The sequence below is a fragment of the Microtus ochrogaster genome, chromosome X, assembly GCF_000317375.1.
Source record: "Microtus ochrogaster isolate Prairie Vole_2 chromosome X, MicOch1.0, whole genome shotgun sequence".
In the NCBI taxonomy this organism is placed as follows: domain Eukaryota; kingdom Metazoa; phylum Chordata; class Mammalia; order Rodentia; family Cricetidae; genus Microtus; species Microtus ochrogaster.
In genome coordinates this window covers 52,326,937-52,342,889 of record NC_022026.1, presented here as the reverse complement: position 1 = coordinate 52,342,889, position 15,953 = coordinate 52,326,937, and the positions used below count along the sequence as shown (strand labels likewise).

At 38.3% G+C, this 15,953-nt stretch overlaps 1 protein-coding gene across 1 annotated transcript in view; it reads right to left on the bottom strand.

The window, feature by feature from the left end:
• Positions 1–606: 606 nt before the first annotated feature.
• Phex (phosphate regulating endopeptidase homolog X-linked) overlaps positions 607–15,953 on the bottom strand; it is a 209,149-nt gene continuing 193,802 nt past the window's right edge. The window contains exons 18-22 of the mRNA XM_005358817.3: positions 14,801–14,931; positions 10,128–10,193; positions 8,904–9,008; positions 6,828–6,904; positions 607–3,436 (exon numbers count right to left, since the gene is read on the bottom strand). Of these exons, the coding sequence (XP_005358874.1) occupies positions 3,334–3,436; positions 6,828–6,904; positions 8,904–9,008; positions 10,128–10,193; positions 14,801–14,931 (482 nt within the window). The 3' untranslated portion in view covers positions 607–3,333. The remainder of the gene's footprint in view (positions 3,437–6,827; positions 6,905–8,903; positions 9,009–10,127; positions 10,194–14,800; positions 14,932–15,953) is intronic.

The window sequence follows — 15,953 nt, the reverse complement described above, 5'->3', positions numbered from 1 at the left end:
CTGAAATTTTTTTTACCTGTGTCCCAAACCATACCCCAAGGTACTTACACATCATCAGATGCTATTCAACAGTACAGTTAACAATGTCCATAGCCCTGTTAAACCAGGCAGCCCATTGAAACCAGAAACTGCATATTATCCACCTGAATATAGCTGGCTTGGGGATTTCAGTAGAATGGATGCTCAGTTCCCATGTGCTGGATGAATGGCTACAAATTGCCTGTATTATTAAAGCACATTGACAGCACATAGAGATTCTTTGCTCTGCTAGCAATGGTCTTGTGCATTGTTACTTTTGTGAGACCAGCCCCACTTCGGAGGTCTCTCTTTCCCTCTACAGGAATATTATTGCAAAGGAAATAAACTACACCTGTTGACTTGTATTCTAGAAAGTTTGTAATGACCATCTCTCATTGTCTACAAAGAAAGTCACTGCGTTCAAGTCCTACACTCCTAAAGCAAGAAATTCAGATTGTTGTAGTGGTTGACATAGTTTTCTGCAAGTATCTTTTAAATCAGACCTGAATATGCACATATATAATAGATTGTAATTGTTCACAAAAAGGAGAGCAACAGAAATCCTTTAACCAATGTTTTATTGTCCTTACAATGATGATTCTCATTGTTTCACAAGGGGGAAAAAAATCACATCTACTAGTTTTCTAGTGACCCCATAGATGTGTTCTTTAAATGCGCAATCCAAGAACATCTTTCTTCAAAACAGTAGGGTAGAGCCACTGCTGACCAGGGTGTTATTCTGTGAAACAGCCATATACTATTTCAGAATTTAAGATGCATCGAGACATTATGTTCAAAATATCAAAAATGGTGGCTACCAAATACTAAGTTACTTTAGAAATACAGGCTGAATAAACATATTAAGAAAGATGATAATCTAAGAGATGCAAGTTAATCCAAAGGTCAGAAGCCCAAAACACGGAGATTATCTTTCGAGACTCTGAAATATTTGACAAGCAATTTTAAGCCTTCCCATTTCTCTGGCATGAGCACCATCCGTCTGGAAAGCCATGGTTCTTAGTGTCTTCTTAGCAGTGCTCCAGGGCTAAATAAGAGAAAAGTTATGGGCTGCGCTGTGAGCTTCATTGAGGTAAGGCACTAAATAGGCTTGGGGATGACTTCTGAGTTCTGAGCTTGCATCAGCCGTATCCGAATCCATCTCCTAAAGGGGGGTGGAAATAGGAGGCCTATGCTGAACACATGCTGAAACGCTCACCAAAATTTAGACAATGGCAGCAAGGCCAAACAAGGCAGCTTCAGCAGCTTTAAATATACAAAATCCTTGACTCACACAAGAGAATCTCCCACACATAAAAAAATAAAACCTCGTACATGCCCGGTTAATAGTCCACTTGCAGAACAGCTGCTATGTGAGTCAGAGAAGTATGTTGTTGCAGCCCTAGCCTGAGAGCCAATATTTAATTTCCATTTGATTTCCCATAATTAGTTTTGAAGATTTTGTGGCTCTCCTCCGGTGGCCATGTTTAGCAAGGATTACCAAAACCCTGTCTTTTTTCCTTAGGCCAGCTACCCGGCTTTTCTTCCATCCCTCCAGGTGTGTCTGACCTTCTCTCTACCACTTAATTGGTGTCTATTTCTTTAAAAAATCAGTCTCACAGGAGAAGAACAATACTGTAATTTGGAGGGTCAGACAGAACCATTTGGAAAGCTAGTTCGTGTAGAAAATGTGTGTGGCTACTAGGAATGATTCTGTTTGTCTTCATAAGCGAAGTTGTACCGAATTAGTTAACTAGTCATGCCATCCAGAAACTTGGAGAGCCCCAACTAATCACAAGCATCAATACCATTTCAAAAGTCATAATGCTATAGTTTTATCAAACACTCTCTCTGACCTGCAGGAATGTTTCTTTGGAATTTTTTAAAAAAAGGAAGTCTACAAGGAATGCACTATTTTTATAAGCATGACAAACCAGCTATTCTTAAGTGCCCGAGTACAGGAATAAAATGAGGATTATCAAATCAAAATGCTTGCACCGGAGAAAGGCACATATATTCCTAACACCTGAAATAATACTGTTTGCTTTTAGAAATACAAACCAAGGTCACATTAAACCATGGTTAAGGGGAGGAAAAGGCTGCTGCCCTTCAGAAGTGTATCCACTCAGAGAGGAGGAAGTCAAGGGGAAAATCACTCTCCTCAGACTAATGCAGTGTAATTGTTTTCCTCATGATGCTGCCCTTCCATTTTCCTCCCTTCGGAAGTTCCCATGGTTACAAAAGGACGTGGCTCACACTTACTTTTTTTTTTTTTTTTGCAAAAGGGTAACAAGTCAGAAGGATACAAAATGACCTCCTGTGGTTCATCTGAATTTGTCATTTTGCTTTTGAAAGTTTTCTATTGGCCCACTTAACCCAGCACCCCATGCACAATGGTTAATGTGACGGGGGTAGGGAAATGCCTATCCTAAATAAAACTAAAACTAAACAAGAAATACCAAGTAGCCACTTGAATGCCATTACAATTTTATCCTACACACTTTCTTAAATGTGATAACAATTTCATCCTACATACATACATACTAATACTACATTAATCAACACGAAAGATGCTCATTTAAAAAATAATGCTCTAAGGATCAAAATACAGCACTGCTTTTTTAAAGATAAACCCTTCATAACACTTAAAGAGTAAATTTGTGCACCTTAGATCTAGGCAGGATTTTTTTAATTGGATTCATATAGACTAAAGTGCCTTAATTCCAGAAGTTTTTTAAAGGGATTTTCTTTTCCAGGGATGTAACATTAAGTGGGCTGAGATGGAAGAGCCTTTACTCCCTCCTCAGTGTGGTGTTTATATAGTTGTGCTAAAGGGAAATGAAAGCCATATGTTCTTGACATGGAAACAGAAAATTCTTTTCTCGATGTCTGCTCGGTTCAGAATTAGGAGATACACAATGAGGGTGACAGTTTCCAGAGATTGGTCCTTTCAATGGATATACTCAACTCAGGTCACCTGCAAAGCTGTGGATTGGAATTCTGTGCCACCGTCCTGTGGCTAACCAAAACAGATAATAGGGATGCCAGTTTAACCAAATAGTTTTGACATTTGTTTTCATTGGTTTGGCTTTCTCATGAAATATATTTGGTTCAGCTCTTGAATTCTTTTATAAGCCCAAGGATTTTGAACAGATACTGTTTAGATCCAAGCAAGTCAACTACCCAAATACTAAAAATGCATTAAAAATAAAGTTCTCAAAGAAATAAAGGCAAAAGGCGGTAGGTGCTGAGTCCGTCGTTGCCATCTCTACTGGCATCCCTCAGCTCTGGCAGAATGGTAGGAACCAGCACTCCCAGCTACCAGAGTCGACAGGAATTCAGGCCTCTGTTCATACTGGAATTCGGAGGACAGTTAAAAGCTTTCTGAAATTCCTCAAAGTTGCTAACAGCACCATTGACCCTGAAAATAAGAGATGACAAAGTACATTGTTATTCAATTCATACACATCCACAGGTTCTGGATAAAACAGCCAGTCCATTGCTACAAAAGGATCTTTGCATGCATTTAATCCATTTACAAGGAAGACAGCTAAAGCTCAGCTAATTAAGAAAAGAAATTAATATCATCGAGAATGAAAACTAACATTTCCTCAAAGCATGGCCAGAACTCCTCGTACACTTCCAAGTCTTAAAACTCCTACACAACTAGATCATCTCCAAGACTTTGTTTTCTAGCTTTTGAAAAAAATTACTTTTGGCCAACTGTTAAGGATAGAATATAACTGATAGTAAGTGTATGATGTGGGAGTGTCATATACCAATCTGTTGATTTCATTGGTTAAGCAATAAAAAAACTGCTTGGCCCTCATAGGTTAAAACATAGGTGGGAGGAGTAAACAGAACAGAATGCTGGGAGGAAGAGGAAGTGAGCTCAGACTCAACAGCTCTCCTCTTGGGGGCAGACACCTCGGAGAGACTCTACAGCTCTGCTCTCGGGAGCAGAGATGCCATGCTCCCCTTGCCCGCGATGAAGCTCTGACCCAGGATGCACGTAGGCTAGAATCTCCCTGGTAAGCCACCTCGTGGGCTACACAGATTATAAGAAATGGGCTAGTCCAGGTGCGAGAGTTAGCCGAGAAGAGGCTAGATAGAAATGGGCCAAGCAGTGTTTAAATGAATACAGTTTGTGTGTTGTTATTTCGGGGCATAAGCTAGCAGGTGGCCAGGGTGCTGGGGACACAGCCCCACCGCTCCTATTACAACAGAGTGGCGCCCAATGTGGGGCCCGAACCCACGACCCTAAGATTAAGAGTCTCATGCTCTACCGACTGAGCTAGCCGGGCTGGCCTCGAACTCATGATCATCCTGCCTCTGCCTCCTTCAGCAAATCCTACCGGCGTGTGCCACCACATTTCAGTCAACTGGTTAGTAAAATGAGATTAGTTTCTAAAACTTAAATATCTGGTACAAAGGGCACAAATCATAAACATAGAAACCACTATTTTATCCAGATGTGTCTGTCACTACCAATTTGGGATCAAGGAAAAGTTTCTCAAGTACTCCAGTTTCTTTGTCTCTCTTGCCAAGACCTCTTCAAAACTACAGCACCACCTGTGTTTGAACTCCATATAAATGGAAAGTCCACTGCCTACAGCTCTGTCTTTAGCACTTTCCCTCTCCGTAAAATATTATGAAAGCCATCCCTCTCGCTGCATTTCCAATTAGTTTTTAACAATGCATTTAATGTACCAAAACACTCATTTGGAGATTCACACTACCTAGAATTTGGCTAAGAATCAACTAACAGATAGGATCTAGCTGTTACAGAAGAATCATTCTGACCTGGCTTTTAGTGCGCAAGTTCCTGACTGCAATGAAGACCGCTGATTCCTCCTCGACCCTTTGGTTGTAACTGTCTTTTGGAAATGCTATTTCCATTGTGTGATTTTTCTCTGCATTCAAAATCTACACTGACTGCAGATATCAGTAACAAGTCAGCTCAAAACCTCCCCCTCATACATTTCTTACTCAGCTGAATATTTAAAGGGTTTACTAAAATTTAACTCAGCATTTTATTTCTTCCATAATGGCATGATTACCTCAGGGCATCTGAATGAATGCAATGGCCTGTATCCAGCAAATCCCCATAACGTCTCTGGCTTAGCTGGGGTGTATGGGTAAAGATTCCTAAATCATGGAATGAGTCACCTTAGGCAGGTGTGAAAGATAGAATAGAGCTGATAATCAGGACGTTCACTCTGGAAAGTATTAGCAAAACTCCAACATTTCAGGCAACTAGCTAGTAAAATAAAATTTGTTTCTAAAACTTATCTGGTGAGCAATTAATCTACTGTATGGTTTCCTCTGCTGCATTTTTCAGTGGGAGCACATTTTAGTCCATTAGAAACTGTCAGCCTCTGTGACAGTTCAGCCCAGTGGGGGAGAAGTTCCAACACAGTGATTAGATTTTTATGCTAGTGGGTAATTTATAGTCGATTTCGAAACATTTCTAAAGCAAGGTTTTAGGAATACGATTTTAAAATACAGAGGAAATCCTAGATGACTTTCTTATGATATGCTAATGGTTCATTTAAATATTAAACATAAAGATATTCAGGTATAATGTGTTCTAAGCAGAGTAACTATAAATTAGCATGGTTTCTTGTATTTCTTTACATAATTAACTATCCTCTACTGTAGGAAATTTTCTCTCAAGCCATAGAACCTAGTCAAGGATAAGTAATATCAACCTTAATTTTGTTTTTACTTAATATTTTATACATTCTGAAATTATAGTTGTTAATCTTTTTCTTTTTATAGATAAGCAATTGCTTCAAAGGGTAATACAAGATGAAAAACAAAATGCAATGTCTCTGGCCTTAGATATGAATTATAATTGCTTAAGATTACCACATATATCTTCCTTTGTGTTGAAAATGAGGGCATATTTGTTTATGTTTGAAAATTTACAGTGTAAGGTGAAAAACAAGAGCTATCACAGAGAATACTTTTAAAGAGAAAACAGACCAGAGTAAACCAGAATTCTAGAAGTTGTAAGCAGACTAGTTCACTAGATAATGAAATCCATTCTGAATTTATTTTTTGCCTAAACCTCCCTGCTAAAATAGATGGTTGGATCAATTCAATACTCCTGTTATTGAGCAGTGACCTCATGGCACCTATGGATTATTAACCTCCAAAGGCAAATTATATAAACATATATATATATGTATATATATATATATTTGATCATGTGTATGTGTACAATGTGCACGCTTAGATGCCTTGGAGACAGGAAGAAGAACTCAGATCTCCTGGTATTTGGTTTCCAGGTTGTTATGAGCCATCATGTAGATGCTGGAAATTGAACCTGAATCATCTACAAGAACAGCAATGCTCTTAGCCACCAAATCATCCCTCTGACCCCATGCAATTCTAATTCGATATCTGAATCTTAATATTAAAACTGATTTGGACTGCAATTACTTCGGAGGCATCACAATGATGAAACCTCATTACGCAACTTCACTTGGAGGGGAGAGGCAGGGAGGGGAGCAGAGAAAAATGTAGAGCTCAATAAAAATCAATAAAAAAGTAGAAACTTCACTTGATGTAACACTAAGCAGAAATTTAGTTGAAAAGACACTGAGAAGACCAGCTTACTTCTAAGGAAACAAGAGATGCTTAGTTTCTTTGGCTAGATTCCATTATCTACACAATGAAGATTATGTATTTATTTTATTGTGTGGACTTTTGTTCATAACTCCCATCTGGCAGCACACTGGTATGATTGGGAAGCACAGAATGGGGAGAGACCATTAAAACCTGCTGTCCCCCATTTGCGCATTTACCGAAATTGTGGAGGACTGTGAGCACCAATTTGAACTTGTTCTCTGGCAGCTTCTGGTCTGTAGGAATTGCACCTCACCTAAAAGATAAAGACACCCCTGTAAATATACTTCTACTCCAATCATACCTTTCTTACTTTCTTAACTCATCCAACTTGAGCTGAAGAATAATTCTGGAATTAATTGATAGCAAGCATTTTTAGTGCATCAGCTAAAACTAAGCAACAGTAACATCTATTATTCAAATCCCCAGAACAGAAGGAATTTATCAATGTGAATTCCACAATTTGAGTAAATTAGGAAGGTTTCCAGGCAAATGATTTAAAGCAAGAGAATCAAATGTGCCCTGGAATTGAACAATGTATTCAACTTATTAATTTAATATTTTAAATAACTTTTTATCAAATTTAATCATATACATTTTAATGAATAAACTAAGTGAACAATACCATGGCTTAGCATAATCAGGAGGTATATTGATTATCGATGTCCCTGAATGTCTTGTTTGCCTCATCCTGCTCTGGACTTGAGATAAGAATACATGTCTCTACATCCTTTGAAGTTAGACATGACTATGTGCTTTGTTCTAATCAGTAAATATGAGAAACTATATATTCCATTTCCTGATAAACATTTAAGAAAACTTGTCATTAATTTTAATATTCTTAGGACCAATTTAATTGGCAACATTAAGTGTCAATTGGGGCTGAGTAGATGACTTAATCTGTAATGTGTCTAGTACAAGCATAAGGACCTGTGTTCAGAGCCCTAAAACCTATGCAAAAATGCTGGGCATAATGGCATGTGCCTGTAACCCCAGAGCTTGGAAAATGGAATGGGAGAGGTGGTAGAGAAAGGTGGAGCTCATTGGCCAAACAGCATAGCCAACTTGATAAATTTTGTGTTTAGTGAAAGAAACATGTATTAAAAAATAAATGTGAAAAGCAACCCAAACAAAGACATTCAACATCAACTTCCGGCCTCCATACACACATACAGCTACTAAATAAATAGAAATGGACATTGAAAGAACCAGAAGTATAAAAATGCATTTAAAAAAAAAAGCATGAGAAACCAATCAGCAGGTCATGGCTTCTACAGGCAGAGAGAGAGCAGGAAAGCCAATGGGTTACTGTTATTTTGATAAGAACAAATCGTCTCTCGCAATATTTATGAATGTTTTTAAAGATCTTCTTGTAATGCAGTTTCTTAATTTTCTCAGAAGTTAGCCCATGTGAGCCCATTTTTCACGTTCAATTTTGCCTCATCTCTTAGGTTATTTTCCCTTTTATACTTTGCTTACATTATTATATAGTATTGACGATGCTTCGTAAGTCATTTAAGAGATTCCTGGAAATACATTATGGTTGTTACTGTTCTCGAGTACTTTTCAAGGGTAGAAAATAACATATTCCCTATAAACAGATGTAATCCAATGTAGAAAAGAGTGAAAAATCTCTTCATTCTGTAAGAAGGAGGGACTCGAAGAGAAATTCCTCAATGGTGATTTAAAAAAAAATTAGGATTACTCTTTTCCCCCCAAATTGCTTCAATTTGACAAAAATGTTGTATTTGAAAACATCATAGACATTTTAATCGCAGCATCTCTCTCTATTGCTTTCATTTACAAGAGTTACTATAGACTAGAATGTAAGCAGTACGAACAGATGGACCCTTGTATCTTGTCGTCTAGATCAGAGCTGATCAAAATTCTTCTGAAAAGAGAGAGATAAGTGCTTGAACTTTTAAAAACCATCAGGTCCCTTTTTCAACAATTCAATTCTGCTACTGTAACACAAAGTAACCACGGACCACATGTAAACGACAGAGTGTAGCCTTTTTCCAATCAAAACGTGATTTATAAATAAAAGCAAACAACAGGTCTTAATTTGGCCCTGTTTGCCCATTCTAACTAGGGTGTGCTTCTTTGGTACTATTTTTATAGCTGACCCAGTACTGGCACAAGATTAAATGGCTTTTGTCAGTTATCACTGGGAACTTTTCTTCCACACCTTTGAGTGAGGGCATAAGTTAACAGCATCCAGTTCATCTTTTATGCCCTTCCCTCGGTTTACTCACATGAGCATAGCTCAAGAAGAACAGCTGGTTGTTGGTGAATGTGATGCCTGGTAGGAGAGGCTCTTCAACCCCCTGCCGTCTGTCATTTACCCATTTCCTGTAAGCCTGGTGATGGAAGCAGAGCAGGTGAGTCTCATCAATGGCAGCTCTTCCCTCTTCACCATTCAGCACAAAAGTATTAAATACATGTCCTTCCCATGTAGAAAATTTGCTTTCGGGTTTTCCTTTAAGAAGACAAACCTGGCAACGCAACCCAGTGCCATTTTACCTGTGCTACCCGAACATGGTGGTACACATCTGTCACCCAGCATTTGGGAGATTGTGGCAGGAGCATTGCCAGGAGCTTGAGCTCAGCCTGGACTACAGAGTGATACTCCAATTCAAAATCAAAAGCAAGTCAACAATGGGGCGCCTTATACCCTATACATAGCAAAGTAACTGGGCCATAGTGGTCAGATATTAAGTTGCTATTTTAAAGGTGCCCTTCTCATTCCAAGGAGGAACAAACAAATTTACCACCATGCACGACTGCTTTAGCAATAAATTGGAGTGGTGTCAATATACTATTCTATTTAAATGTTCTCATCAAGAAAACATATCTTTTTTAAACCATTATTTAATAAACTAAAATTCATCTTTAGTAAAATATAGAAAAGATAATGCTTTAGGATTATAGCCTGGTCTATAAAGTAAGTATATTCAGTTTTATGCAAGTCTTTCCATGTTATCGTTGTTTATTTCTTAACCACACACTGGGATATGATGCAAACACTCCTATGGACTCTCACTGGCCCAATGTATGAGAATGAATAAATAGTTTTAGCCATAACTTAGAAGTTTGAGGCTTTATGATAAAATAAGGAAAGATAGAGATAGGATAGAGAGAAAGCTTTACTTCAAGACAATTTACATGAACTTAGCCCCAAGGAGAGTCCTATGGCATTCTTTAATATGATTCTGAGTATACTATTAGTAAACCACATTTTAAATTTACAACTCTTAACAACCATTATTATTTAGGATGACTCAATACTCCAAAAGAAAAAATGCAGCTCTATTTATCTATTTATCGAGTATAACAGAGTTCATGTAGAAATACAAATGGGTTGTAGAGAGTCCAAAACGCCGTACTCCTCAACACCATGTAGGTACTATGCACTGAAGTGCACCTATGTGTGCTTCCACACGTGATTTTTAAAGCTCAGTAAATGTAATGATGTGTACCCTAAAGGCCTCCCGCAGGCCTCCGTTATCAGCAATATTTTCTCCCAAGGTCCTCTTCCCCTTTACCTAGAAGAAAGGAAAACAGAAAGTGTTCCACAGTCAACTAGCATTCAGCAAAAGGTATGTAAATATTATAGGATCCAAACCAGTCATATTTTAAAGAGAAAATGACATTCAGTGAATCAGAAGTAGACATGATATGTTGTGACATGGCAAACTCACCCCAGCAGGGGTCTTCTGAATGTAGATATTTTTATCTTATTACTCTCTGCATTACTTTCTCAGCCACCTCTTTATTCTTGCCACTTGAGTCAGCTCGAATAAAATGTTTTTGGTTGTGAGCCTAGCTTTTAACGGTTGAGCCATCCCTCCAGCCCAAAATGCTAACAATATTCTCAGTGGCTCTGGTTTAATAGAAAAATAGAAATTTCAATATTCAGATGATTTCTCTGATTAACTCACATAATTTGAGTCTTTCCCATTGTCCCCGTGTCTCTAAAAATTTGCCATTCACACAGAAACAAGATTTCAGCACCAACTGTTATCATTCTACTTTCAGCTGTTTCTACAAAACATTAAAATGAAAGTTGTTCTCTTGGGTAACAAGAAAATCAAGTAGAAGTGGTACAGACTACAAGGTCAAGGTGTGAAATATGTGTAACACCCAGTCAAGCATGGGGAGACATTCTTCTCAACTGTTTCTTAAAACCATAAATGATCTAGGATAGAAAGTCAACGTTTATACATCCTACAAGCCAAAGTCAACCTTCCATTTGCTTTTATCTAGTCTGGATTTTATCCTTGTCAGTGATTGAAAGAAAATCAAAAGAACAATATCTTATGCACATAAAAATGATGTAAAATTCAAATATCAATGTCTATAAATCATCTTTTATTAGATCACAGTCAAGCCCACTAACAAACACAGTCTGTGTTTCCTTTCTTTCTTGCTACAAGGACAGTTTAGTATTTCCTATCTAGCTTAAGGCTTTGCTAACCCCCATATCGCAGGCAGAATAATAGTAGATCCCCAAACCTTCAGGAATAAGTTACCCTACAATGACAAAAAGTGACTTTTAAGATGTGATTAAGTCAAGGAGAGAGGGGAGGCGGGGGAGGGAGAGACTGCCTTATTGACTTATTCTGGTTTGTCCAGATAAGCTCAATATAATTACAAAAGGAAAAGGAAGACAAGAGAATGCCAGAGTGGTACACCAGCCATTGCTGGCTTTGAAGGAGGAAGGGGTCATGAGCCAAGAAAAGTAGATAGCCTCAAAAATTTAGAAAATGCAGGAGGCAGACTCTTCCTTAGTACCCTCTACAAAGGAAGACATCCATGCCAACACCTATCTTTTAGGTCACTGAGACTTGTGTCACACTTCTGACTTAGAGAATATATGAGAATAAAATTGTATTGTTTTAAGCAACTAAATTTAAAGTAATTTGCTCCATCAGCAGCAGGAAACTAACATACGACTCCCAAGCCATAAATCCTACTGACTTAATTTAAGTTAGACCAACTATTGATGTATCAAGTGATGTTAACAAATAAAAATACATCTTAAGAAAGCAAGAGTCAGTGTTATCACCCAGAACCCCATCATTCCTTGCTTTAGTCTCCCAAAGTTCCCATTCTGACTCCACCTACATTCATTTTCTACATTCCAATGAGTTAAGGACTATTGTCAACACCTTTGATTAACAAACAAGCATCTGATTTTCAAAGCAGTTTATGGGATATATATATATATATACATATATATATATATATATATATATTTGAAACTAAAATATGATACATCATAAGCCTTTCCTCCTTCCAGCCCTTCCCATGCCCCCTGCCCCCTTTGCTCTCTCTCAAATCCATAGCCTCTGTTTCTCTAATTGCTATTATCACTTGCTCAGTTCATAGAAAGTTCCTTGTATAAATATGATTTCAGGGTCATCCAGTAGTTCCCCTTCTCTACCAAGACTCTGCAGCCATCCCTGTGACTGCTAACCTTAACCTTATGGGAGTACTACAGCCCATCTCCTAGTGACTGACTGATGTGCTAGTGGAGATGTCCAACTGCTTGCCCCTGTGCTGAACAATTTCTGGGATGATATTCATTCTCCAGAACCCTATTAGTATCAAGAGTAAGGCTCAGCTTCCCTCAGAGCCAATGGCAGGTTTCTCATAAAACTACTTTCTCAATGACTCCCTCACCTAAGGGACCCCTTCTTGGGTTGTGCTTATAACGAATTTGTCTAAGACAGAATGATCAAGGAAAAAAAATGTTCACATTCGTCAGGTATTCAAACCCAAACAGACCTCTTCCGTTGGAGCTTTTGGTGTGCGGCACATGCCTTCTCAAGTCCAGGTTTTTCTTATGTATGTTTATATATTCTCATGCTTGAATTGACCTCCTTTTCTCACTCTAAACTTCACATTTAAATTATAGCTTCTGGCAGAGCCCCATCCCTTTTAACTCCTCACACTCTGAACCATCACAGTGGAGTACATGAGACCTGGTTTGACCTCTCCACACACACTAGCTACTGACATTCTGCATCTGTGCTGACCCAACTAAGTTCTTCCCTAATCACTGCAAAGGATGATTTGAGCACTGAGGAACTTACTCTTATAAATAAAACCTGGAAAATAAAGCCTGACCACTTATGTCCATAAAGTAAACACACACACACACACACACACACACACACACACACACCTTCTAGACACATAGCCCTTCTATGGGAAAGAGACTAAAGCTGTTTTCTGATGGTTGAATGAATTTATACTGAGACAGATTTGCTCTATAATCATTGTCCTAGTGACAAAGATACATGTTTTCAAACTTACATTACACTTTGGGCAAACAAAAGAGATGCTGAAGAACAAAACTAAATAAATGTATTTAAATATATTCATATACGTGAATAAACTTAAAATAAGAGAACAAGAGCATGCTATGGACACATGTAAAATGACTCTAGAATCATACAGTATTAAACTCGAACCTATACTTTAACAGTATATGAACTCCCCTATTGAACTCCACAGAAAAATAAATTTCACATTCATGAACATTTAAATGTAAAATATCAGAAAAATAAAAAGTTTTTGGGAAAAAAATGAGAGGCTCTTGTGATGGTTTGAATGTGCTCATATATTTGAATACTTAGTCCCAGTTGATGGAGCTCTTCTGGAAAGATTAGGAGGTGTGACCTTGTTGTAGGAGAAATGTCACTGGGGGATGGGCTTTCAGGTTTCAAAAGCCCATCTAGTTAGCTTGAATAGCTTTAATATCTCTCTCTCTCTCTCTCTCTCTCTCTCTCTCTCTCTCTCTCTCTCTCTCTCTCTCCCTTCCTCCTTCCCTCTCTCACCCCCTTCCCCCCTCTCTCCACCCCATATTTACCTGCTGCTGCCATGCTCCCCACATGATAATATGGGCTCTAACACTCTGAAACTGTAAGACCCAAATTAAATGCTTTCTTTTGTAAGTTATCTTGGTTGTAGTATCTTACCACAGCAAGAGAAAGGTAGCTAAGTCTATTTCCTATACAATCTGAGTAGAGCAGACATCTTCGTAGGCAAGAACAGAAAGACAAAAGGTAATTTTAAGAGAGATTTCATATTTTGAAATTTTGAAAATGTTTTGATTTTGGGTGCCAAAAGATACTACAGAAAAAAAAACCTTAAAGGATAAATAATACTTCAGGGAGATACATATAATGTGAATAACAGAAGTTCAGCATCCCTGCTATTTTAAAAGTCTCTCATAAATTGACAAGAAAAGTAAGGTTTCATGGATATAACATTCCTTAATCTATCACTTGTAGAAATATTCAATTTTATTCTGGTGACAGTAGGAATAGGTCCTACAGGGAAAAAGTAATACACAATAAGGTGTTTATTGCATAGACATTTTTAACTGAAAATTCAATTCCTGGGTAAGAGGTTAGTTGACTAGGTTATGGTATATCCACACCAGGAATTCTTAGGCCATCACCAGAAGCAATTAACTAAACCTGCGTGTATCTATCTTTACTTGAATGCAGGAGGAAGTGTATCAGAGCTACTAACGCTGACCTTAGGCAGAGAAGATAAGAGAGAAAAGAAAAGGCAATGAAGATAAAAGCAAAAACAAAAGGAACAAAATCTCACATCCTCAAAGTATGTATACAATTGCATTTTGCCTTCACTGAAAACTATATACATACACATGCCACAAAATAAACATTTCAAAAGTATATTTCTTTTGTTCAAACTTCTATAACTAAAAACTTGATTTAATTCTCAGACCCTTTGACTCAAAATAATGAGACGTCATCTCAGTTAATTCAACCTAACAATGTAGGATATTTTTAAAGAATGTTATTGTTTGTCTGTGCTAGGGCATTTGTGATGTCACTAATGGGTAGGCCTACAATTCTCCAAATTCAACCATCTGTTAGAACTACCTAAGGGCTTGTAACAGACTCCCGAGTACCAGACTCCACCCCTAGAGATTCAGTAGGTCTAGGCAGGAGTCAAAGATTTGCATTTCTAACAAGTTCCCAGGGAACACAGATGTTGTGGATCCCAGAAGCATACTTGGAGAACCAATGGTCTAAAGCAAGCTAATGTCTAAATGAAGAAAAATGGCCCACAAGGTGCCCCCACCACCACCACAAACCACAGCTGTACTCACATTTAAGCCAGCTTTCTTCCAATAATAGTTGCTATACTGGCTAATCATGCACTTTGTTTTTTCCTTAAACTTTTCTTCCGAGTCCACAGACCACCAAGGATCAAGGTTTCCATTTTTATCATATTTTCTACCTAGCAAAAAGAAAAGTTACAAGAAATCTGTGTTACTTTCTAGAAGCCGAAATCATCCTCTTGCCCTTTCTTCACCTCATCAGACTTTCCAAAGCAGCCTGACAGCACAGGATGCTGTCCCTGAGATCAGCTCCCATGTCATCTCCAATGTCATGGACTAATTGTAGAAAGCAGGAGAGGGAGGCACAGAATTGAGTGAGTTCTTTCCTTGAAAGGAACAAAGGGCATTTTCAAAATGAGATTCATCAATTTAACACGTGCACCAGTCTCATCCAATCTCGGATTCCTTGTTTTCATCTCCTCTGACCTGAAGCATTTTCTGGCAATCAAAATGAGTTTCCTGTATTCAAAAAGCAGAGGGAACTGGAGTAGCACTACCAGTGAAATTCCAAATAATCCATAGGAATAGCCCCAGTGAGTCATCCAAACCATAGGACCACAGAACCTGACTCAGCCCTATAGCAACCTGCTTCCTCTCAGTTGCCAGGAGCGAAGAGACACATAAACCCTCTGCTATGAATCATTTCACAGTCATCGGTGTGGATGGAAGACCCATCTGTCCTGCTTGGATGAGGAATGTTGCTCTAAAAAGAGAACTTGGAACTGGAATAGAAATCTCTAGAACATAACTGGGGGAGGGGAAATCGTTTTTCTTGCTTTGTGGTCTCTTGTTATCTACAGCCTTCCCATCAATGATTTGGGTACAACTCTTCTATTTCCAAGGTTATTGCTAGAATCAAAGGCATGCTTTTAATTTAATTACACAGAAAGCCCCCTACACAAGAGGCTCCAAAGGGAGAACTTGTAAGAAAAGGCTTACATGGAAGAACCCTAAGCAAAAGCACCCACTGGACCAACCCAAAGCTCTTCAGTAAGGTTGCTTGCTACTAACACTAGCCCAAATAATGGTGTCACTGTCTTCTATCCACTAACACATCAGTCATCAGTTCCTGGACATATACTCATATGTGCAATACATTGTGCTACATATTGTTTACAGGATGGAATTCCCATCGTTAGAT